The sequence below is a fragment of the Gopherus flavomarginatus genome, chromosome 1 (assembly GCF_025201925.1).
Source record: "Gopherus flavomarginatus isolate rGopFla2 chromosome 1, rGopFla2.mat.asm, whole genome shotgun sequence".
NCBI classification, from domain to species: Eukaryota; Metazoa; Chordata; order Testudines; family Testudinidae; genus Gopherus; species Gopherus flavomarginatus.
The window spans coordinates 263,671,980-263,697,130 of NC_066617.1; the positions used below are offsets into that span (position 1 = coordinate 263,671,980).

Here is a 25,151-nt window from a genome sequence, read left to right on the forward strand (position 1 = left end):
CTGGAAGAGAGTGGATGTATTATATAGATATGTAAGATATTTCTCTATCCTAAAATGGCTATGAGTCTATGGTTGTCAGGAAAAGCCTCATGATCATGAGTGAGAAACAAATGTCAAATTCTCATAATCATTTCAAACCTAGATCCTGGGTGCTTTCCTGCTCCAATCTCATGCATTACACCTGCTTTGTGTCCAGTTCATGTTAGTAATTGTCCCTTGTTTCCTATTCAGTATCAACCTTAGTATCAATATAAGAAAGCTATCTATGAATGCATTTCCTTTCTTAATGCTGCCACTAATGTTTTCCTACTCAATCTCCGGGCACTTAGAATTTCCGTAACTGCTCTGCTAGCCCTCATTATTGGCACAAATATTTCTGAATACATCTCCTTCTGTCTTGGATGGTCTGTAATAACAGACAATCAAAGATGACCCTATTATTTTTACCTGAAACCAAATAAACTTTACTGCATCAGTTAACACATATTTTTATTCACTGTTATATCCATTTCACTCTTCTTGCAGATTTTATATTTGGCTTTCCCATCTGTAAACCTTTCCTTGCCTCAACTCATTTAATCTCCCAGCCAATGTCTTGATTTAAGCAATTTATCTAATTAGATCACACTTCTCCTTCCACACTTGTGTCTAATTAAATAATTGTTTTACTCGTATGCCTGGCAATTGTGTATAACACAATAGCCTTTCATTTCCCTTTTTGGGTTTCTCTGCCTCCCCTCCCATCCCTCTGGTACTTGCCACTTCCCCTTCCTTTCATCATGAAGCAACTGGTAGTAATAAAACATTTGGCAGTAATAAAACTAACTTCATGTCTGGGAAGCTCCCTGCAAAAGAAAAAAACCACGACACTGTGCCTTTCTGTTACTTGCTGCCGCAGTAGTCACTGAGTGTCTGCAGGGGGTTAATATGCTCTGCTTCCTGCATTATCGGGAGGGGTGCAGGTGGTGAGAAGAACTGGAGCACAAAGACAAACGTTGCCATTCTGTGTCCTTTCTGTGTCACCAGCAGTGTATCCCAGCAGTCTAGTTTTAATTTAATTGTTCTATAAATAAATAAATAAATAATCAAAATATAGATAATAGTCATCTTCTCCAAAAAGGCAAATATGTTTAGAGACTAAACCATTACGTGTTGGGCTATAGCATTGGAGAATTTGACAGTAGTATTGTAGGGATGTGACTTGCATTGCACTCGTTTGGCTGTAAGAGCCTGTTTGAAGGCTTTGTAACTCTGGTGTGAAAATTCATAACAGAAAGTAATAGACAGCCTGGAAAACCCCAAAGAAATGTGTTAGCTGTAGATATGCAAATAGTACCCTTTATAACATTCAATTGGTGAGGAATCTGCTTCCTATAATTTAAAAGAAAAAATTGGGGGACACCAGGAAAGCGAAGGCTCAGAGGACTGATAAGAAGATGCAGATACTTTCACTTTTGGCCCAAGCCCACTTACTTGCTGCTTCCTGTTTTTGTGTCAAATGAAATGGTGGGCCCAGAATGGTTCTTTGTGGACATGTGGCCACATCACATAATTGGCACTGACTGGCAATCTGTGTAGAGAGACCAAAGACTAAACAAGCATGGACAGCTGATTTCTTTCTCATCTTTGAGCTGTTAATTTTTGATGGGGCAGGGAGTAGATTTCATACTTCCGAACCTCAGACAGACTCCTTGTGCAAGGTCAGTTATCATTTCAATTATTTGTATTGCAGTAGTAGGCTTGCCAACTTTCTAGTCACACAAAACCAAACACCCTAGCACAGCCTATTCCTGCGACCCCACCCCTGCCCTGTCCCTTCCCCAAGACCCTGCCCCCACTCACTACATTCCCCCTCCCTCAGCGGCTCACTCTTCCCCACAACACTCACTTTCAGTGTGCTGGGGTGGGGGTTGGGGTGCAGGAGGGGGTGAGGGCTCTAACTGGGGGCACGGGCTCTGGGGTGGGGCCAGAAATGTGGGGTTCAGAGTGTGGGAGGGGGCTTGGGCTGGGGCAGGGAGTTGGGGTGTGGGAGAGGGTGAGAGCTCCGTCTGGGGGTGTGGGCTCTGTGGTGGGGCTGGGGATGAGGGGTTTGAGGTGCATGAGGGTGCTCCATGTTTGGGTGGGGTTCAGGGCTGGGGCAGAGGGTTGGGGCTCAAGGTTGGGGTATGTGCTTACCTTGGGCAGCTCCCAGTCAGTGGGGCAGTGGGGAGGGCTAAGGCAGGCTGCCTGCTTATCCTGGCACTGTGGTGCATGCACCCCGTAAGCAGGCAGCAGGTCAGGGTCCTAGGTGGGAGGGCAGGAGACTTCATGTGCTGCTCTCACCAGCAGGCACTGTCCCCCAGCTCCCATTGGCCGGGAACTAGCCAATGGGAGTGTGGAACTGGTGCTCGGGGCAGGGGCAGCGTGTAGAGCTCCATGCCACCCCCCCCAAGAGCCAGACCTGCTGGTCGCTTCCGAAGTGTAGCGTAGTGCCAGCCAGGACAGGTAGGGATTAGCCTGCCTTAGCTCTGTAGAACTGCTGAGCGGACTTTTAATGACTCAGTCAGCGGTGCTGATTGGAGCTGCCAGAGTCTCTTTTCAACCGAGTGTTCCAGTTGAAAACCGGACACCTGGTTACCCTATGCAGTGGAGCCTGAGGACCAGAACCCCATTGTGCCAGGTACTGTAGAAACACAGAAAAAAGACAGTTTCTGCTTCTAAGAACTTTCAGTCTTAAGTATTAGATTACAGGTGGACACGGATGGACAGATTAATATATTCCAAGGCCAGAAAGGAATCATTGTGATCATCTAGTCTGTCTTCCAGTATAACACGGTCTTAGAACTTCCCTATAATAATTCATAGAGTGTATCTTTTAGAAAAAAAAATCACATCTTGATCTAAAATTTGTCAGTGATAAAGCCACTACAATCCTTGGTAAATTGTTCCAATGGTTAATTACTCTCACTGTTAAAATGCATTTATGCCTAACTTCCACTCATTGTATCATCTTACACCTTTCTCTGCTAAATTGAAGAGCCCTGTCATAAACAGATAGTTAAGGGTTAATGTCTCTTTTACCTATAAAGGGTTAAGAAGCTCAGTAAACCTGGCTGACACCTGACCAGAGGACCAATGGGGGGACAACATACTTTCAAATCTTGGTGGAGGGAAGTCTTTTTGTTTGTGCTCTTTGTTTTGTGGGTTGTTCGCTCTTGGGACTAAGAGGGACCAGACGTCAATCCAGGCTCTCCAAATCTTTCTAAGTCAGTCTCTCATGTTTCAAACTTGTAAGTAACAGCCAGGCAAGGCGTGTTAGTCTTATTTTTGTTTTCTCAACTTGTAAATGTTCCTTTTTGCTGAGAGGATTTTACCTCTGTTTGCTGTAACTTTGAGCCTAAGGCTAGAGGGGGTTCCTCTGGGCCATATGAATCTGATTACCCTGTAAAGTATTTTCCATCCTGATTTTACAGAGATGATTTTTACCTTTCTTTCTTTAATTAAAAGCTTTCTTTTTAAGAACCTGATTGATTTTTCCTTGTTTTAAGATCCAAGGGGATTGGATCCAAGGAATTGGTGGGGGAAAGGACGGGGGGATGGTTAAATTCTCCTTGTGTTAAGATCCAAGGGGTTGGATCGGTGTTCACCAGGAACTTAGTGAAAAAGTCTCTCAAGGCTGCCCAGGGAGGGGAAGGTTTTGAGGGGGACAAGAAGTGATCCAGACACTGAAATTCTGGATGGTGGCAGTGTTACCAGATCTAAGCTAGTAATTAAGCTTAGAAGTGTCCATGCAGGTCCCCACATCTGTACCCTAAAGTTCAGAGTGGGGGAGGAGCCCATTATCAAAATCAAGATTAAAGGGTGTATATATAAGTATATATACAGTATATTCTTATATACTGTAATCAAATCACCCTTTAATCTTCTCTGTTAAAATAAACAGATTGAGCTCCTTGAGTCTATCACTATAAGACAGGTTTTCTAATCCTTTAATGATTCTCATGGTTCTTCTCTGAACCCTCGTCATTTATCAACATCATTCTTGAACTGTCGATACCAGAACCTCGCTTCTCCTACTTAAGATTCCCCTGTTTATCCATCAAGGATAGCATTAGCTTTTTTGGCTAGTGTCACACTGGGGACACATGTTCAGCTGATTATCCCCGTGCCTGGACGGGTAAACCCCATATCAGTAATGGAGAGTTTAAAGAGCTGCTGTGGGCAAGGCGGCCCCGCCTTCTGATCTGTCAATCATGTAAGGGGTGGAATAAGTGCTTTAAAGCAGGAAGTTCCCCTGAGTTGCTGGGCAGCTCTGGGAGAGAGCAGATGGTGGCTCTGCAGCTCCCAAAGGAGACTCCTGGAAGCCTTGAGGGCATCTGGCCTTAGGAAGGCTACCAGCCTCCAGCCCAATGGCTGCAAGGAGACAATGACTCTGGTATTCTGCTAGGTAGGATAGGTTCAGCAAGCCCCAAGGTGAGCCATTAGGATTGGTCCCACTAACCTATATCCCTTTTGGGATGAGGGAATCTGGGACCACACTAAAGGGACTGGGAAGTGGGAGTCAAGAGCCCCACCCTTTTCAAACACAAGCAAACGTTTTAACTCAGTTTGTACCAGAGACACCTACTTATGCAGATGAGGATGCCTTAAAGATATTTCCTTGTCCATACAGTAAGAAGCACCCACCAGCTGCTTCAGAACTGTGGCACTCTGCCTTTGCCAAGTCTTTTTCAGAGTCACTGCTTTCTAAGAGAGAGTCCCCATCTTGAATGAATCGCCTACATTCTTTGTTCCTAGATATATACATTTACAGTTAGCTGTATTAAAACACAAATTATTTGGTTGCACCCTGCTTACCAAATGATCTAGATTGCTCTGTATCAGCGACCTGTCTGCATCATTATTTACCTCTCCCCCAGTTTTTGTGTCATTGGCAAACTTCATCAGTGGTGATTTTGTTTTCTTCCGGGTCATTGATAAAAATATTATCTAGCATAGGGTCCAGAACCAATCCCTGCAGGACCCCATTAGAAACACAAGCCTTTGATGATGATGATTCCCTATTTCCAATCACATTTTGAGACATCAATTAGCCAGTTTTAAACCTATTTAACGTGGGCCATGTTATAATTTTAACCTCATTCTAGTTTTTTAATCAAAATATCATGAGGCACCAAGTCAGATGAGGGTAGCACCAAGTAACAAGGTGATGAGCATGACAGGCAGGGGTCACAGCCCACCTAGGGTTGCCAGGTGTCCTGTTTTTGACCGGAATCTCTGATTTAAAAAAAGGAGCATCGTGGCTCTGGTTAAAAGTCCGGTTGGTGGGGCTGGCAGGCTGCCTACCTGGCGCCGTGTGGCTCCCCAAAAGTGGTGACTTGTCCCTCAACTCCTAGGCAGAGACGTGGCCAGGGAGGCTCTGCATGCTGCCCCCACCCTGAGCTCCAGCTCTGCAGCTGTGGGGGTGGTGCCTGTGGGCGGAGGCAGTACACAGATCCCCCTGGCCATGCCTCCACCTAGGAGGCTAGGGACATATCGCCGCTTCTGGGGAGCCCCCCGAGGTAAGCCTCACCCAGAGCCTGCACCCCTCACACCCTCCCACACCTCAACCACCTGCCCCAGCCCTGAGCCCCCTCCCACACCCAAACTCCCTCCTGGATCCCGCACCACCTCCCTCACCCAAACTTCCTACCAGAGCCCTCTCCTGCACCCAAACTCCCTACCAGAGCCCGCACACCAACCCCCTGCCTCAGCCCAGAGCCATCTCCCACACTCTGAACCCTTCAGCTCCACCATCCAGCCCAGAGCACCATCCAACCTCCTGCCTCAGCTCAGTGAAAATGAGCTAGTGAGTGAGGGTGGAGGACTGCAAGTGACAGAGGGAGGGGTGATGGAGAGAGTGGGAGGGCAGGGCCGCAGGGCAGTGGCTGGACCTAAGGGAAGGAATAGGGCCGGAGGTGGAGCAAGGGGGTTTGGTTTTGTACAATTAGGAAGTTGGCAACCCTAAGCACACTGGCTGCTTTTATTCAGGTCTGGGAGCATGGAGGAAAGGCTGAAGTTCTGCAGCATTTAAGCAGGCCACTAGTTTACTCAGGCCCTTGAGTGCACAGTGCAAGGATAAGCAGTTCTGCTCATCTTAGACTTCTTTCCCCTAAGTTACTATTTAATGAAAAAATAAAATAGACTAATTATACAAGCCAATTTCTGCCTCTTGCCTAAAAGGGGGGGTGGAAAAATCATCTTCTTTGTTATAAAACAAAGACTAGAGAGTTTAAGAATCCTTCCAGTTCCTAGGCACAAGAGTATTTCTTAATAGGCTTCCTTATCCTGGGTATTCCAGAAATGTGAATTTCCTTGTTGTGTTGACTTGCAGTGCAGTCAGAGAGACACCTATACATTCAAATCAAGGTTGTATTGTGCTATGGTTGCTACACAAAAGAGCAGCCATGGGTTTGACATGTGACACAGCTGCCCTCTAGTGGTCATGTAGCATGTGTACCCTACAGTTAAAATCACTACATTGGGCAATTCACCAAGAAGTCCATAACTACAACCTGTGATGTGCTTCCCAAGATAAATAAGGTAAATGAGCTAATGTAATTACAATTCTATTTAAAAATCTCTTTCTCTCTCTCTCCCCTATCCTTTCATTTATGTGAAGATTGGTGAAGATGGGGTACAGGAGGCAAGTGGAAACATGACCATGCAGGAAGCCAGCTGGAGAGAAGCTTGGAGAGAACAGAGACAGGGTAAATCTGAGACAGGTGGTGAAACAACAGAACCATAAGTGGAGGCAGCGTGATTAAAATCAGAGTACTGAAGAGCAACTAAATAGGACTGGCAGTGCAGCCGGAACAGTCAGCTGGCAATGACAATCGTACCTGACTCCATGAGAGTGAGCCACTGCAGACTGGTGAAAACAGCCGATGATGGCAGAGAGTGATGGATTCAAATGATGTTTTCAAGGTGGTGATAGGAATGTGAAGAGATGCGGATGAATTGGTGCTGGGGACAAGGGAGAAGGGACCAACAGGGTCCTGCATATGTCCCTCCCCCACCCTGCTTCTGTTGACCACTGCTGCTGTTCTTCTAGGGTTAGGATTTGAGGAAAATGTACTGCACGTGCTTCATCTGATGGGAGAGGAAGTGGTCAGGGTGTAGTCGCACTCTTGTTGGGCGGCTGGAGAGGACAGGTTGGTATTCTTCTCACCATTTCACAGATGAGCAACTTGGAAACATAAATAGGTCGACTTGCCCAATATCACAGGGTAAGTTTATAGCCGAGCTGGAAAATGAACCCAGAACTCCTGGCTCCCAGTCCTTAGTTCTAACTAGGTAACTACCTCAAATATCAATGAGTGCCACTGAATCCAAGTACCGTCTGAATGCTGTGTTGTACATGTGCCTGGTTTACATCTTTCTAGTACCCGCAGGTGATTGTCATGCTGTTTCTTGCCTAAGTTATAAATACTTTGCTCTTTTATTCTCTCTTTGTAAGTCAGTCCCTTCAGCTCACAAATCTTATTTGCTGCTCTTCTCTGAAATTGTGCCAGTTTGTCTGCATTTTTCTAGTACTGATGTGCACGAAAGGAATGCACTATCCTAGGTACAGTCTCATCAGACCCAGAAAGAGCAGCTCTCACCTATCTTCCAGGTGAGAGATGTGAAGAATCTGAATACAAAGCCTCAAATCATGGGTTGTTTTTTTTTTTGTTATTTGCATATTTTACCACAAACTTGTTTCTAATTCTCGTAGGCTCTGTAGGTCTATTGGTATTAATGCTTACCCTGCCTTGCAGCTTCTTCCTCTCCCAGATGTACGAGTTTGCATTCTGTTTCCAAAGTCAAACCTCAGTTTATTTCCTGCCCACATTTCTAACTTCTCTACAAGTATGTCTACACTGCAGCTGGCCAGTGCCAGCTGACTTGGGCTCCTGGAGCTCAGGCTAAGGGGCTGTTTAATTGCCATGTAGATGTTCAGGCTCAGGCTGGAGCCTGCTAGAGGGGAGGAACTCAGAGCTCAGGCTGCAGCCCAAGCTGGAACATCTACATGGCAATCAAACTGCCCCTTAGCCTGAGCTGCATGAGTACCCTAGGTTTTTAATTGCAGTGTAGCCATAACTTTCTCAATGACTGCAAAATCTTTTTATTGGCCTATTAGCATTATTGTGGTATGAAAAATGTTTCTTTGGAGTCTGGACCTTGACTATACCTTGACCAAGAAACCTGGACCTTGACAAGAAATAATTGACCACTCCTGAGCTACATTCTCCATTAATGTGCTAACTTCTCACCTAGATATGGAATTAAAATATTTAATAAGACCTAATCTAGTTGTATCCCAGAAGGCACCTGCTGCCATACTCCCTGTGGGTGAGATGTACCCAGCAGCATAGCAGCTGCCTAATACCACTGCAGCTGTATAACTGCTATGGTTCGGGCAGCTGCAAACTGAGTACATGGGAACGCTGAATTTTCTGGATATAGCCCTGAATGGAGCAGGGAGACAGCCAAGGAGGGATAGAACTATAGCGACTGGGTCTGCAGTTATACAGACCCAGTGGCCATAAAGCCCTGTTTATGGAATTGCAGCCTCTCTTTCAGGGCAGGAACTAGAATAGGGGATGTGGACCTGATGTGCTAGAGATTCCAGCCCCCTCTATATTTTCCTGCACAAAATGTATTTTCTCATGCTTTGTGCAAGTTTGGGGGTGAATTTCACCCTAATGCATTTGATTTTCTTACCTCTGGGCCAAATGTAATTTATAGTAATGGAGTTGTAGTATACATTAAGGACTATCTCCTACCCTCAGTCCAATGGCAGGTTTGTACAAAGATCAAGAGTATGGCTTTCAGTAGTAATACAACTTGTAATTAGTATTTATACATGGCTTTATTGATGCATTCACCAACATTCAGTGGAAGAATAGTCTACTCTTTAGACCACCACTTTCCTCTTTTTAATTCATGCTCCTTTTGCTGTTACTATCCTTCTATCATTTCTTTCCCTGCAGCTATTCCTCATTCCTCTCCACTCAGTGGGCTTCAAGCCCTCATCAGTGAGGCAATGCTGCCATTAGAAAAGTTATCATTAAGAGTTAGAGTTAGTTTCGCACCAAATTAGACTAACTTAAGAGAGGGAGGAGTTCAATGCTTTCAGAGATTGGGTCAGACTGGTGTCAAGTACAGGAAATCAGTCACTATCAGTTCCCAGCCTGTTCATATCTGGGAGGTTTTCTTCACAACAATGAGGCTTAGAAACTTACTTTTTGTTATTAAATGAAAGCTGAGATTCTCTAGAATCTGACCATAGCATGCAGTCCATGGAAATATACCAAATGGATCAGGTATTTGACAGCACAGCATGAAAATGTTAAGCATGATATATAGTCATGATATACTAAGTGTGTAAAGGAAAAATGAGTGGCATCAGACTGACACTCAAACAGGTCATCAGCAAACTTAGAACATTTAGATCCATCACAGTCATCTGCCACTTGAGCTAATGCAGTAAAAGAGAGCAGTATGTTATCATCTTCTGTGATGGCAATGATACACATACTTTGCTAGAGCATTGTGGTGCTGACCATTAGCCGGCTCAAAGAAGTGTTAGGAGTGCTAATGCACCTGTGCGTGGTTACCAAAGAGATGTTAAGTGGGCTACCAAACATAGGCCCATTCACTTGTGCTGATAGGAAGCAAGAGAATGCCAAGAGGCATTATAATGGGATCAAGCCAATTCATCTGTCAGAATAGTTCAAATAAATGTTAGTGCTATTGTCGACACATCTGTAATTTGATTTGCATTATATGTATACCCTATGCTTAATTAATCCTAGATCAGAGGTTTGTGTCAGCTATAAGAGAATTTGCTTGATGTGTAAACTTCCTGAAAGCTAATGAATGTCATCTGTATTGTTTTCACTTATCTATCCCTATTAGAATGTAATGGCAGGTAACTGCATATGTATATCACTATAACTGGATTACTTGTATATGCATAGGAAGTAAAATGTTAATTTCAAAACAAGTGGTCCTTGATTTGATGACCTGAGGTGAAAAACTCAAAATGCACTCTTCAGAGGGAGAGCCTATGCTTTGAGTACAAGTATTTGGTTGGCTGCTTTTCAGGGGAACAGCTATATAAGTGAGCCCTGGGAATGATCTATTTGGATGCTGTCAGGGGACACTGCAGATACAAGACAGAGGTCACCAAAGACATTTTGGGAAACCCTGAGACACTTATGGAAGCTAGCAGACATCACTACTATAATTTTGGACTTACAAAGTTTGACTCACCTGTTATGTATATTACCAGCTTTAAACTCTCAATATCTTTCATTTCTTTAGTTTAATTTACTAAAGAAATTGGCTTCAACATTATCTTTGAGATTTGAAGTATACCTTGACCTGGGGTAAGTGGCTGGCCCTTTTTGGCTGGGAGTAACTGAAAGTGTGACAATTTTTGGCTTTAATAACCTTTCATCATTAAGTGCAGTTTGTCTGGGTGATAATATAGGCTGGAATGTCTAAGGCAACCGGCAGTGGCTCTCTGGTAAGCTAGTATAGTGATTGAGGAGCACACAGTTGTTGCTGGTTTGGTGAAATCTAATTATAGAATATACCACCAGTTTGGATCTGTCTTCCCTGTTTTTTGACAGTTTGACCTGAGATTGGCACTCTCAGCTGTGACCCATTCCAGATTCTGTGACAAGGGTTTCATAGACAGCAGAGGAATGGTGAAATTCAGGTATCTTGGGTTGCATTTGGGGGTCTGGAGGAAAGACATTTCTGCCCATTTTCCCTCAATTCCATTTCCACTATCCTTGCTCCTCTCCAGGCTGTCTCTGTCCTATCTTTTCACCACACTTGTTGGCCTCACCTAGTCCCATTTTCTTCTCCTAAGCAGTCCTAGTGTCCACTCAGGCGTCTTATCCCAGTCTCCTTCCTCAGAAAGTCCCAGTCTCATCCCTCTGGACTTCCTATCCCAATCCTATATCCTTCCCCTGCCACTGCCCCGGTCAGTCTTCCCCCCAACCCGTATTTCCTCATCTGATTTCAGTTTCCTCCAAAAGTTCACAGTCAGTGCTAAAAACTGGGCTGACAATTGTACATTTGTCAGTTGAATCTTTGCCTGCAGATAATTTAGCAATTTCTCATATACTGTATGTTAATATGTATTCTGAGGGTTCTACTCTTTGGTGATTTTCTTATTTAACAATAAAACACTTGTGAAATTTAATATGAATCTGAGTAGTGTTTATGTTGACTTGTTTATGTTACTTCAGTACCTCCTGGATAATGATTTACTAATCACAATGGTCCTCATTACACTTGAGATATTTTGGGTCAAACTCTACAGTATCAAGGCCCTGAGTAATACCTCATGGACAAGAAGTTGTTTCAAAGCTGTAAGACGTCTGTATAGCCACTGGTATTTTTATTCCTCTATTGCCTAAAATAACCTATATTTCTGGTAATTCACATGACAGTCACATCAGAAGTACGTCTGCTGGGTTTCCTGTTTTGGGCTGGTTCATCAAACCAAAGAAAGGGGGTTTAAAAAAAAGAAAAGAAAAGAAAACGAGACTGAATTGGCCGCTTAACTGTATCTCCATTTTTTTCAATTACATAAAAACCAAAAAGAGAACAGAGATAAGAATGATGCAAAACTGTAGAGTATCACAGGAGTCGAACTGCACCAAAAAAAGTGCCATCTCCATCCAATGATATTTTGGCCCTTCTCCGTGGTATTGTAAGTTGAAGTTCATCCCCTTCTTCTAATTTTGCAATGCCTGGAAAAGAATTTGGAATATCTTTAAATAGGTATTTTACATATGGTAGTATTCTAATAGATTGCATTCAGAGAGTGTATTTTGTATTACCTAAATACACGTTATTTGCAATACAAAAAAATTAATATCATTGGGCCCAATCTTGCAATCTTTACTCAGGCAAAGCTCACATTTAAATTCACGTATGATTTTGACCTTACATTTGAATGTCATTCCCTAATGATTACATTCTGTTCTTAAAGAACAACTGCCACACTTCAGCAAAGTTACCATAAGCATAATAAATTGCCTTGTATTTCTTGTCCTCTAATTGGTGATTATGACAATATTTATATGCAAAGAATTTTTCCTTTCTAATTAGCTCCCTGCTACATGCGTCATTTAGCGATGGCACAATCCAGTGTCCGTGTCTAAGAACAGCTTTTATTGTGGTGAGTTGTGATGCCATATACAATGAACTCTGTCATCAACTAATATATCAGGCATATGGATACAAGGTAAATACACGGAAGAAAACATATTGACAGAGCTTGCTAAACAACAACGGTGGGAAAAGAAGTCTAGAGAAGTAAAGGCAATTAAAAGAGGTTGGGTAAAATATAGTTTGACAGGATGCATCATTGGTTCTTTAAATCTTGCACAGGGGTTAGTATAACACATGTGTTTACTGCAGACTGCTGGAACTCTGCTAATATAAAAGTATTATTTTTGTATTGGTGTGCATATCTTGATTTACTTGCACGCAACATTTCTGATGGGACTGTCAAACACACTCTGCATTGGCCTAACTCTGTTTGCACTTAAGTCAATGCTGAGACTCCAGTCATCTTTATTAGGAGCAGAGAGTTAGGCTGATACTGACTGCTTCATCCTAAAGATGCTTAAATCCATATTTGATTCACTAAAGCAGAACACAGATGCCTAAAATGGCTATTGTAGTATCTACAGTAAATACAGATTTGGGCATCTAAGTATGAAAATTCAATTCTATGGAATTTCAATCATAAGAAAAATATATGTTAAATTGAGCACACACCAAAGTATGCCATACTTTTATTGGCAAGGTGATTTCTGAATCCATTACATTTTCACTATATGTAATCATGTATCACCGCAAATTACATTTGGTACTGCTTTACTATAAATAAGAAGGGTAAAAGCTCAGATACTTACCAGCGGTATAGCAAGAATTATTAGGATAAGAATGAGGCATGTTTTGGATACAACGAAATAATGTCACCAAACTGAGATCATCACCAAATACATGAGCCTTTTTCCTTTGTATTAGATGTCCCATAGCAAATGTTGTATCTGTATATAAAACCTGAAGAATAAAAAAGAAACAAACTTCAGACATACACGGAAAATGTTAAGCACCCTAAGTCCAATATTAAAGTGAAAAGAATATTCTTACCTGACCATATATGAAAAAGTAACCTGCTTCTTTGACCAATATTTTATTTCCTTGCTCTTCCAGAGCTGTTCCTCTTTTAAAGCTAAGAAGCCATGGAACAATACTTGAGTCATCTAGGGGAGAGAGAGAGAATAATTTCTGGTAAGAAAAAAAATCAAAATTAGTTCCTTCTAGTTTCCTTTGGTCAAAAATCAACAATGCTGACCTCTTGAAAAATAGAGTTTAGAGAGGGGGATTTTCCAATTTAAATGGGGAGGAGATTTGTGAGACTTATCCAGATCCAAAAATTTTCATTATTTTTTGTAACTGGCATTATATTAATCAGAATAGTGCTTGTTAGTTAGCCTGGAGTTTGAGTAAAAAAATATGTGAATATATGGAAGGCACTGTTACCTTTTTGTTGGATGTTACTTTTGCTATCAGCAATCAATTGCAGACAGGCCTGTAGCACTGAAAAGAAAAAAGAAAAAAAACAAGACTCCTTTTGTAATTAAAGAAAACAAATGAGAGGAAGTAATTAAGAGAATGGTTTAAGATCTCTGAAGGGTAAAAAGTGACAAAGCATACTCAGGAGGAAAACACTCATTCTCACTATGTGAAAGCAGGATCTCCCATTTCTTCTTGTGGCAGATACTTGTCAGATGTGCAGAACAGCCACCAGATTTTCACATTAAAGGGTCCTGGAGAAATTCAGAGATCATGCAGCCAACCTTGACTACTATGATAAAACACTGGTCTTTCATCTGGGTTTCTTGTATACTTTAACAATGTAGCGTTAAGTCAAATGAGTTAGATGCTATTGGCTCCATTAATTTAGTTACATCTCTAACTGAAACCCCACCAGACAATTCTCAGCTGTGATTGATGTCAGGCTTTCAAAAGATTTTTTTTTTTAGTATTTGCAGGAGTTTTTTAGTTTCACATAATATAAAAAAAAAATGCCAAGATTGAATACAAATTCATTTCCTATTACATTCCTAAAAGATTAAGATTTCCCCATGTTCCAGAACAATAGGACTTTAGTGAAATTGCCTAATCTAGAAAGTGCTGATACAATGTTTGTAAGAGAAATTGTTGCATTTACAGCTATAAAACTTTTAGTACTTCCCAAAACTCATCCATTGCCTTACAGCTTTGACATTGCATGCATTGGATAGAAATACAGGATACAAATTTAGTTATAGAAAAATAAGAAATACTGTGGTATTTTAAAGTGTTGGATAGCAGATAAATACAATTTAAGGCACTTTAAAAAAAATCTGCCATAGATAAGTGTCAAGAATCATAATAAAGAATAAAAGAGTCTATAAAGTTGCATTTACTAAGCACAGATCTCAGTTAAACCTTATTCTTTACTGTTACTTCAAAGGATTAAAGTGTTAAATAAAAAAATGTCTACAGTACTGTCCAGAAAGTGGATGAATGTGCTAATCTAGTAATTTATCAGAAACAAAGAGAAGAAAATCCTAATTTGTTGACTCTCACTTCCTGAAGCAGATAAACTCTGTGGGAAAATTCTGCCACCCTTACTCAAACTGCTCCACAAGCAGGTCTATTTTTTTTAAAAACTAATGTTAAGACCTATGTTCCTTATTACTGAGCCATATTAACTATTTACTGTGCAGTAGACTACACTGAAAATTTCTTTTCGACCTTCAGAAAAGTCAGTCACTTTTGCATATGTAACTATCTTTTAAAAGAACGAGAAGAGATCTGGTGTCAAATGTGTGGTCCTGCTTCTATCACTGCTACTTCTGGTGATTTTTATAGCATTTCTTTTTTTACTAAACTACAGTGGGCCAGATACATAGCTGGCATGAATCAGCCTAATGCCATTGACTTCAATTAAACTATGCTTACATGCACCTGCTGAAAATCTGGGCTTGTATTTTTATTACTACCACATCACAAAACTACTCATCATTCCAGGACACAGGGTGGAATAGCTCAGTGGTTTGAGCATTGGCCTGCTAAACCCTGGCTTGTGAGCTCAATCCTTCAAGGGGCCATTTAGGGATCTGGGGCAAAAATCTGCCAGAGACAGTACTTGGTCCTGCTGTGAAGGCAGGGGGCTGGATTCAATGACCTTTCAAGGTCCCTTCCAGTTCTATAAAAAAAAAATTCCAGGACACTGCTATGTAATTATTAAAGCAGTAATATCCTAAAGATCTGATATCATCTGAGAAACTTTTTCATAACAAATACAAGTACCATGTCTATTGTCATGCATAAAGCATTCCTAATTATAACCTAAAGAAAACCATCTGTTTGTCTAATCTTTTTGTGCATCGAGATGACAATGATTATATTCCTTGGAATATAATCCTTTACTTTTTATAAGGAGGGGACAAAAGATGATGTAGTTTTGTTCACTGGTGTTAGAGGAAATGTTAACTGGCAAATTAAACCTCTTATTTAAAACCACAGCAGTGTCCAAGAAACCAATGTCTAGTTCAGAACTACCAACAGCAAAGGTTTTTTTTTAAAACTTGTTCAAAATTCAGGAGCAACAGGCCCCAATCCTGCAAAATACTTTGCTTTGTTATCTTCAATGGGACTATTCACATATTTAAACCTGAGTACATATTTAAGTACTTTTCTGAATCAGGGCCATAGGGAGTAACATTACTGCTTGTTAAATAGGAAATAAGGAAGAAAACAATTTTCTCTGGGGAATCAGTATGGTTCCTCAGCAACACATTAGTTCTGATAGTCAATCTACTTCAAGAAGGAACGATGGCTTATTCAGATAATAACGCCAAACACATACAACACACAAATACAGAATTAACAAATAATAACTATTAATAATAATAGATTGGAATGAATTAAAAAAAAACCCTTATCTGAACACCCTAAACTCTGTAAATTGAGATTGAGTGGGCTAGGCCCTTCCCAAATGATAAATATAATAATAATGAATAATGTCACAATGTGTATAAAATTGTTTACAATCATTTAAAAACATATAACTAAAGAAAACAGATTACAACATCATCATGATGACAGTATGCATTGCATCTGGAGTATTCAAAACTTGCATAATCTCTTGGGACCTCATACAGAAAAGAACTGCTCTTCTTGTAAGACAAGTTTTTCTAACTTTTACACCTCTAGGGGAAAAAAAATATAGTAACCATGTTTCAGAATGTAATGTATCCATTTAGCTCAGGGAAGAGACATCTGATCTTAGAGACTTCAAGTGCATTAACAAACCACAAACAGAACTTAAAGGGATGTGGCCTGTCTGAGCAATACATACTTATTTTCCAAAACACTAGGAAGGACTGTCCTATGTGTCTAGTGAAGCTGTTGCTCTAACAACATGTTTCTTACACATGAGACTGCAGACTGGGCTTATGTATACATCCATGCATGATCAGAGACTTTGTATCAATATTATCATATCCCCAGCCATGCTGCCTTTATAAGATCTTATTTGCATAGTTACCCATGTCCTAATAAATTCGGACCTAACCTTCCAGTGTATTAATTCTTGAAGAAATTTTCAAATGTGGGTGCCTAAATTTAAGTGCATACATATGGATTATGGTGCTAATTAAAAGTGGCCTGAGGTGCCAAACACTAACAATTCCCATTGATACCAGAGTTGGCAGAGTTTAGTAACTTTGAAAAACAAACTACTTATGTAGGTGCCTAAACATGGCTTTAGGTACACAATTTAGGGTACACCCAAATTTGAACACACAGGCATTAGCCCCCTAAGTATCTTTAGACAGATGCTTGCTAAAAGGATTTCCACACATCCCTTCTTTCTCTCATGGCTCTCATATATTTATTCTCCATGGACTTTCTGGAACATTCTTGAGTACTGTATAATTCTACATGAAGTGGGATTTTGTTTCTATCCCATTTTTCTTCCAGGAGCTGCTTGCTTTATTTTTCATCCATAGAAGGGAATGATGAAATATCCCTATATGATTCAACTGTGCATTTTTAAAATGGGTTAATCTGGCACTCAATACTATAAATACTTCAGATACATAAACTAGTAAAGACAGCCTAATCCCATTGTAAGGGCAGGTTAGTTGTATTTACGGGATGTGACTCAGATCTAACATATATCCCCAAAATATTTGTTGCAGTACATTCATCTTAATAGATTGACCATTACTGTGTTATGTTCTACATAATAAGTGATTTGCTGTGTAATTCACCCCAAATATTTTATGTACATATTAATTGCACATAATGGAATTTGTCTTTTGTAAGGGAGAGTTTACTTTTGTGTAACTATTTTTGAGTGCTCAATATTTCACATAATATGCATAGTATTGATTCATCCAGGCAGTAAATTGGATTTTCATGCTAAATTGCATATCCTGGATTAAATTTCTTCATGCCATGTGGTCAAGGAGCGGTTGCATCCTCTTTGACTTACATTGCGTCAGCAGAAAAAAAGACAAAACAAAAAGTTTTTTCTTTTCCAGACCAGAAGTAGAACTTGAGAACTGCATCCACCTTTCCATGACATTTGCAAAAATAGTGGGTATCCTCATGACCTGCTGGGGCATTATGCTAGTCACCCTTTTTTCCCCTTCGGGGATGGCAAGGAAAGATTGGCCAAGGCAGGGTGGGTTTTTTCATCTTCCCCGCAACAGGTCTGGAAACCAGTGGGGAAGGGCAGGAGAGTTAGGTTATAATTAGGGCTCTGTGGCTGTCCTGGAGGTTGAGGAAGTCATGGATTCCATGACTTCCCTTGACCTCCATGACTTCTGCAGCGCTCAGTTGGCTAGCCCCAGCTGGCCCGGGGGACAGACACACCTGCTGCTGCTGGAGTGGTTCTGCAGCCAGCCACACCAGCTGCTACTGAAGCTGCCCCAGAGCCAGCCACACTGGCCACTGCTCCCTGGCTGCATTCCTTGCAGCGGCTAGAGCAGGGGTTGGGGTGGGGTGACCCCCCAGCAGCTGGTGCTGCTGGACCTAGGTCATCCCCCTGCCCCCAAGACCACTGGACTCACTGCTAAGATTTAGTCAGGGTTATTTATAGTACAAGTCATGGACAGGTCACAGGTCATGACTTTTTGTTTATTGCCCGTGACCTGTCCATGACTTGTATTAAAAACACCCATGACTAAATTGTAGCCTTAGTTATAATGTCACAACTTAGCACAGAAGACTCTTAGCACACGTCCAGTGCAGGGTCTTGTTATAGAAGGGATATGATTGTCAAACACTATGGATTGGAAAAGCATTGGAAAAAGGCATTCCTAAAGAGAGCTGAGAAAGTGGGGTTAGGACTCCTGTGTCTGGAGGAGTGGGGCGCCAAACCCCTCGTTTCATAGCTCCCTTTTATCTCCTACAAGCAAAGGGTGGCAAGGTCCCAGCTATAGGATGACTGGGACCAGCATGAGGATTACGTGGAAATGATTAAGCAATGATGACGACCTGAATTTATTGCCAAGTACACCCAAATATTTTATGTGAATACAGTTGTGGCCTAATTAAACCACATCCATTACTACCTCCCTCTCTTCTGGCAAGCCTGGAATAGATAGAGGAACAGACAAAAGTGATAGCTATAACAAGTTAACATTGAAGTTTGCATGATGTTAATTATTTAGTCTGGACATGGGCATCTGCCGAGGAGGATCTTGACAGTTGTGGGTGTGAATTTGCTAGCTTGTATGCCAGAATAGGCTGTTGCACTGGTGTTTGAATGATGTGGAAATTTTCTGTGGCTAAATGGAACCCAAGCCTTTTGTTAGGGAAATTGGAGCAGATGTTCTGTGACTTCTCAGTACGAACCAATAAATATTTGCTGTTAATTCATGGAATAACCACAAAAAAACCCTTTACCAAATCTTAAACTGAGAAAGGGCTTGATTCTAATATCCCTTATTTTCCTCTGGCACCAAAGTTATTCTTGAGTTGCACTGGTAGAAATGAGATCAGAATCAGGCCCACACAGTACATGTGAATTAAACTTTGGCACACACAGGAACTAACAGTTTGGCTCAGACAACAAAAAACCACCTTCTTGTTCCTGGACATCACGGTGCATGGATCTCCGGCATAAAACATGTTGGCACAAAATGAACAAATGTAACCATAGTGTTTAATATGGGACTAGTTTCAGTTGTGCTGAAGACGCTGCCAGAAAGAAAGATACTCATTGCTCTTAAAAAAAAAAAAAAAAAAAAAAAAAAAAAAAAAAAAAAAAAAATAGTCCTGTCATAAATGGTTTGATGATTTCTCTGCCTGGGTGTTAATTATATGTACTCCTGGCAATCGTCTATTAACTTCCACTCAGTGCAGCAACAGTTCTGACTGAGTGATAAGCATACCGCTATATTTGGAATTGTTGATCGAAACCACTTCTTTCCCTCTACTTGGGCTTTAACTTTCAAGGGTACATATTGTACTAGCACTGATGATTATATATTATAAAAATATAATAGTGTCCTCCAAAATAAACTTTTAAAAGACCATAATTGTGATGTGTTCATTTTTGTTTCACTCCTCATAGTAATCAAAATCCTACTGTGTGGTCATTTTTACATGCAGAATTCCCAGGAAATGAAAAGAAGAGTATTAAGCAGGAGTTCTATGCAGGCAACAGCTGCTGCATTGAATATATGGGATAAATAAATGGTACATATAAAAGAAAACTACTGCCTGAAATATATATTAAAATTAATTTTTAAAAGTTTGAATAAAATATTTAAACATCAAAACTAGATTCTTCGTATTTAATTAAACTTAAAATATTGTCTTTACCTGCAGCCTAATGAAGAGAGATGCCAACAATAATATTTGAGATGACATTTTCTATTATTAACTTTTTATAAACCAATGAAATTATCAGTGAACTATGGTCAATGACCTCATAAGAGTTAAAGTAAACTGTGAGACCATCAGAAACTCATATATTCATAAAAATACTTTACCGAAAAGTTGCTGTGAGGCCTTGAATTAGCAAAACACTTAAGCACACGCTTAACCTTAAACTCATGACTTCAAAATGAAAGAAACAGAATCCATAGATCATTCAGCACCTACAAGTGTTTCTCAAATTGGGGTCACCACTTGTGTCGGGAAAGCCCCTGGCGGGCTGGGCCAGTTTGTTTACCTGCCCCATTCGCAGGTCTGGCCGATCGCGGCTCCCACTGGCCACGGTTTGCCGCTGCTCCAGGCCAATGGGAGCTGCTGGAAGCAGCACAGGCCAAGGGACTTACTGGCTGCCGCTTCCAGCAGCCCCCATTGGCCTGCACAGTGAATCGCGGCCAGTGGGAGCCACGATCAGCCGGACCTGTGGATGAGGCAGGTAAACAAACTGGCCCGGCCCGCCAAGGGCTTTCCCTACACAAGCAGTGACCCCAGTTTGAGAAACACCGGCCTAGAAGGATTGGGGTGGCACCAAAATGTGTGAGGACCTGAAGACTGAATCTGCAGCGACAACCATTTCCATGACTAAATGTGAGAGGATTCAGTACCATGAACACCACCATCCTTCCTGGTTACTCCGGCCCCTCTGCTGTAAGACTATCCGCGCTGCTGTTTGTGATCCTCACTGGACAGAAAGTTTGATCCAGGGACACACAGTTTCTTAGAGAACACTGGTAAGCTGATGTCACTGCAACATTGTACGCAAGAGAGAAGAGGGACAATCCTATTATGAAGATCTGTCTTTCATTTTGGCATCTGCCTCATTTTGACATCTCTCTAAAAGTTATTTGTTTTAAAGACATTGTTGCTGGAGACTATGCAGACCTTTGGGACTGAAAAAATGGACATAATGACATTCCTGTGAGCCACAAAAGGACTTTAATATACAAGATTTTCAACTCACTTCCCCAGTACTCTGTAACATAAATTGTGGGGCCTCATTAGTGACACTTTTGTAGCAATAACTGGCTTAGTATAATTTTTCTTTAAATCAATTTTCACTTTGTGATTCTTTCTATTTTCTATACTATGCCAATCAAAAGTTGTCTTTATTTAAGCTAACTGAAACCGGATGTGAAGACAGGTAAATTGGAGATACTTGTTGGTGGACACCTTGAAGAGAATAAACCTGAATTTTGACTTCAGAGGAGGCTGAGTAAGAAAGAGTAGGGATAACACAATTGGTCTCTCCAAACAAAATTTGAAGAGGGACTGATAAAAGCCACCAGAGACCTGTGGCTGAGAAAGCTGAATAAGTCTGCAGAGTGCTAAGTCCAATTACATTTACCAAAGCTGGTATCTAACCCCAGTAGGTGTTTTTGCTTGTATTTAAGTGTTAGGCATAGAAGAATACTAAAAGTGGCTCTGGTGACATGCCATAAGAAGTTGATGCACAAAGAGCACTAAGTTTTCTCAAATTGCAGATTCTTTCTGTGTAAGATCTCTAAGACACAGCCTTTCCTAGCCATGAAAACTCGTATCATCTTGTATCTTGATTACTTGACAAATGCAATCTTGCCCTGCTCATATCCATTCAGAATGCTGCTGCAAAGATCATTTTTCTAGCCTGTTGCTTTGACCAAGTCTCTCCACTGGTGCCCTTTCTCTATCACATCAAACACAAGTGACTTGACTTCACTTTAAAAGGGCCTTCACAGCCTACCTCCACTCTACCCTCATTTTGCATTTGTTATCAAAATATCAACTCCCAGCTCTGATTGGTCAAAAGTGCCAACCTCCTCCAAGCTCAAGCACCTTCATGCTTTTCTCCCATGCTGTCCCTCATGCTTGAGAGATTCTCCCCATAAACATCCACAAAGACCTCAATATCCTCCACATTCTTCCTAAAACTTTCCTTTGCGATGATGCCTACCAAGAACTTGACAAGGGTTAGGCTGCTGGTGTGCTGAGAACACTGCCTATCATGCTGACCATTACTGTCTCATTATTTCCTTGTGCTCCCCATCAGTCTGTCTCCATCTATTGTCTCGTGTCTTATACTTAGATTGTAAGATCTTTGAAGCAGGGATTGTCCTTTTGTTCTGTACAGAGCCTAGCACAGTGGGATCCTGGTCTATGACTGGGGCTCCTAGGGACCATGGTAATACAAAGAAAAAATAATGATAGTTTGAATCTGCACTGTATTGAGGGCTTTATTAAACTAAGGGCCTGATCCAAAGTCTATTGAGTCAACTGTAATAATCCTATTTAATTCAATAGGCTTTGGATTAGGTCCTCAGTGAATACAGTATTTTCTTTTTGGGGACTCAGAGGAAAGTGAATATACAGTAACTTGGGCTTTAGCCTACTAAATGAAGTTTCACTTAAATAAACATCTCACTTTACTTAAAATGTGTCTTTGGCTGATAGTTTAAAGTCTGCTTTAGGGTTGATGTACACACAAATTGTTGATTTGACTAAACTAAATCAACATCCAGTCAAACTAATTTCAGAGAGTGTCCACATGAGGACTGCACTGATTTTTAATAAATTTACAAACTACCTTTAGTTAAATCAGTGTAATGTGAGGAGGTAAACTGGGTCTTTATTAAAATAAAAAGCACATTGACTTTTGGGAACTATAGGGACAACTTTAGCACTCTTCATGCACTTATATGCCTATTAATTTTACGGGTCATGAGTAAGGCTGTGAGTTTATCATGGAGGTCACAGATTCTGTGACTTTCTGTGACCTCTGTGATTTCTGCAGCAGCTGGTGCTGGCTCAGGGGATGCCCGAGCTGGGCAGCCTCAGGGACAGCAGCAGCAGTTTGGGTGTGTGGGAGGGGGCTCAGGGCTACGGGCAGGGGGTTGGGGAGTGGGGGAAGAGCTTTCCTCTGGATGGGGAGCTCCCACTGGCATGGCCCTGCAGCTAGTAGGCGGCAAAGGGGTTGGGGTAGACACTGTACCACCTGCTGCCTGTGCCTGTAGGTCCCATCCACGCAGCTCCCCTTGGCTGCGGTTCTCAACCAATGGGAGCTGCGGCAGCTGGCGCTTGTGCCCCTCCACCGCCTAGGAGCTGTAGGGATGTGGAACCAGGTAGGAAGCCCCTGCCAGCCCCGCCAACCCACTCCCACTCCCCCCCCACACCTCCCTCCCAACACCAGCAGGAATCCCAGGCCACGCGCTGTGGCCTGGCCATCCTCCCAGCACCCACGGCGCCCCCCAGACAAGTTTTAGTCACGGGTATTTTTAGTAAAAATCACAGACAGGTCACAGGCCGTGAATTTTTGTTTATTGCCTGTGACCTGTCCAGGACTTTTACTAAAAATACCCGTGACTAAAACGTAGCAGACTTGGGAGGATAATAAAGCATTGGTCTTTCATCAACAGAAAAATGATTTCATTAAAATTGCAACAAGCGCAAAATGATTTCTAAAGAGTTTTAAAAGTTTTCTATGAAGCCTCAAATAGAGCTAAAGCCACGAGAGAGTTCTGACAAAAAATTTTTAAAGCGCCACCTTTTCAACAGAAGTATTTATATTTTTTAAAGGGAAACATTTTGAGCAAGAGTGACTAGTCTGTTGGATTCTTTTTGTTCTGCCTCTTTGGACAGGTACAAATTAGCTGCTCTTTGTGAAAACTTAAGACTTCCCCAAACAAAGCTGTGAAGCTGTCCCACAACTTCTCTCTTTCATGAGGAAACTGGTAAGTATTACCAGAAAAGTGACATTATTATGATTTTAAAAAAAAATCTGAACTCAGAGTCGTGTGAATTTACTGCTCTGGTTTGGTTCACTATAGAGAGGTGCTTGAGTTATGAGAAGCAGGTTGAGATCCATATCCAAAAACTTGCCAAAAGGGGATCAAAAACTGGGTAGGGGATCAATATTCCATTTGGGTCGTTATGTTTAGAGTTAACACCATTCATTCTACAACAAGAGTGTACAGCAAAGAGGGATATTGTGCTGCTGTTTCTTCCAGTTGAGAACGTGAGAAAAGCTCTGCTGTTTTCCTCACCTCCCAACCCCATCCCCTGTCTCTCTCCAGTATCTATACCTCTTCCTCCAAGCAGTTCAACCCATCTTGTCACTTACTTATTTCTTCTGTAGGCAGCGCAGACCTTCTCCCTCTGCTTCTGCCTGTACTCCAGCCTCTCTTTTCATCGGCTTCACCTGCCTCAGAAGCAGGCAGCCTGATTTCCTGACAATGACAAACAAGGTTAGACCAGGGAAAGCAGCTCCAAATACTCATCCCCTCCTCATCCTAGCAACAAAAGCAGGCCTAAGAGGCCACTGCAACTCACCTGCCTGGCAGCGGCTGCTGTTAACTGCAAGGAAGAAGAGAATACAGTACCCTCTTTACTCTCATCCTGGGCTTGGGGTAGCGGAGCTCTTGCCTGGACTCTGTAGATCAGCTCGCTGCGGAGAGTTGCTAGTTCTGCTTTAAGTGTGAGAACGTGGTAAAGACACACTGCTGCAAGACAAGAGGACAGGAGCGTTGCAAGCCACAGGAATGTGACCGAGAGGAGTCCTTTCCTGCCCAAACCAGCACCAGAGAGAGCAGGAGAGGAGGAGATACCCTTCTGTTGGATGATGTGCACACAGTCCATGGATTTCATCTCTGCTCTTTCCTTACTAAAGCCAGACGGAACATTCAGCTCTGTCTCCTTCTGGGGTGTAATCCATTTTGCCAGTTGCTGGCTGAAACTAAGGGCAGTCAAAATATCTGACCAAAACGCCCAGATCATTTCCTGTCATATGGAGCTGTTGATATAAACATTAAGTTTAATGTACAGGATAAGTGTCTAAGATGCAGGCTCTCTTCTTACTGCTCTGCATCTTGGCAAATTATTATTCTCTCTTCAGCTGCTTGCTCAATCTACCTTCCTCATTTTATTTTCAGCTATTTACTTTTTATGGCAACTTGCCCATTACCATCTCCTGTTATCTTTGTACCCAGACATGATTAAAATATTAGATACCATTTGTATCCTGAATATGTGGAAATAGTGCAGAAAAGATGTAAGACTCTCTGCCAGAGTATTGTATCCTGTTGCAACCTAACACATAATCTGGTCTCTAAACATAGAAATATACAGTAGTTCTCAAGAAA

General features: G+C 41.6%; 1 protein-coding gene across 1 annotated transcript; it reads right to left on the reverse strand.

Annotated features, from left to right (window-relative positions):
• Positions 1-11,400: 11,400 nt before the first annotated feature.
• Positions 11,401-24,801, reverse strand: TNFSF13B (TNF superfamily member 13b). Its single transcript, XM_050950845.1, has 6 exons — positions 24,343-24,801; positions 24,134-24,239; positions 13,582-13,638; positions 13,189-13,301; positions 12,948-13,098; positions 11,401-11,774 (listed from the first exon to the last, which is right to left on the reverse strand). Exons 1-6 carry the CDS (start codon positions 24,784-24,786, stop codon positions 11,662-11,664), a joined length of 984 nt encoding a protein of 327 aa, XP_050806802.1. The 5' UTR covers positions 24,787-24,801; the 3' UTR covers positions 11,401-11,661.
• Between the last annotated feature and the right edge of the window lie 350 nt (positions 24,802-25,151).

Excerpts from the sequence above, each read along its gene's own strand:
- TNFSF13B (XM_050950845.1), bottom strand. The coding sequence starts at position 24,786 with ATGATCTGGGCGTTTTGGTCAGATATTTTGACTGCCCTTAGTTTCAGC. Across the intron at positions 24,240-24,342 it reads CAGCAGCCGCTGCCAGGCAG|GAAATCAGGCTGCCTGCTTC; the intron begins GTGAGTTGCAGT and ends TGTCATTGTCAG. Across the intron at positions 13,099-13,188 it reads ACTTTTTCATATATGGTCAG|GTTTTATATACAGATACAAC; the intron begins GTAAGAATATTC and ends TTTATTCTTCAG.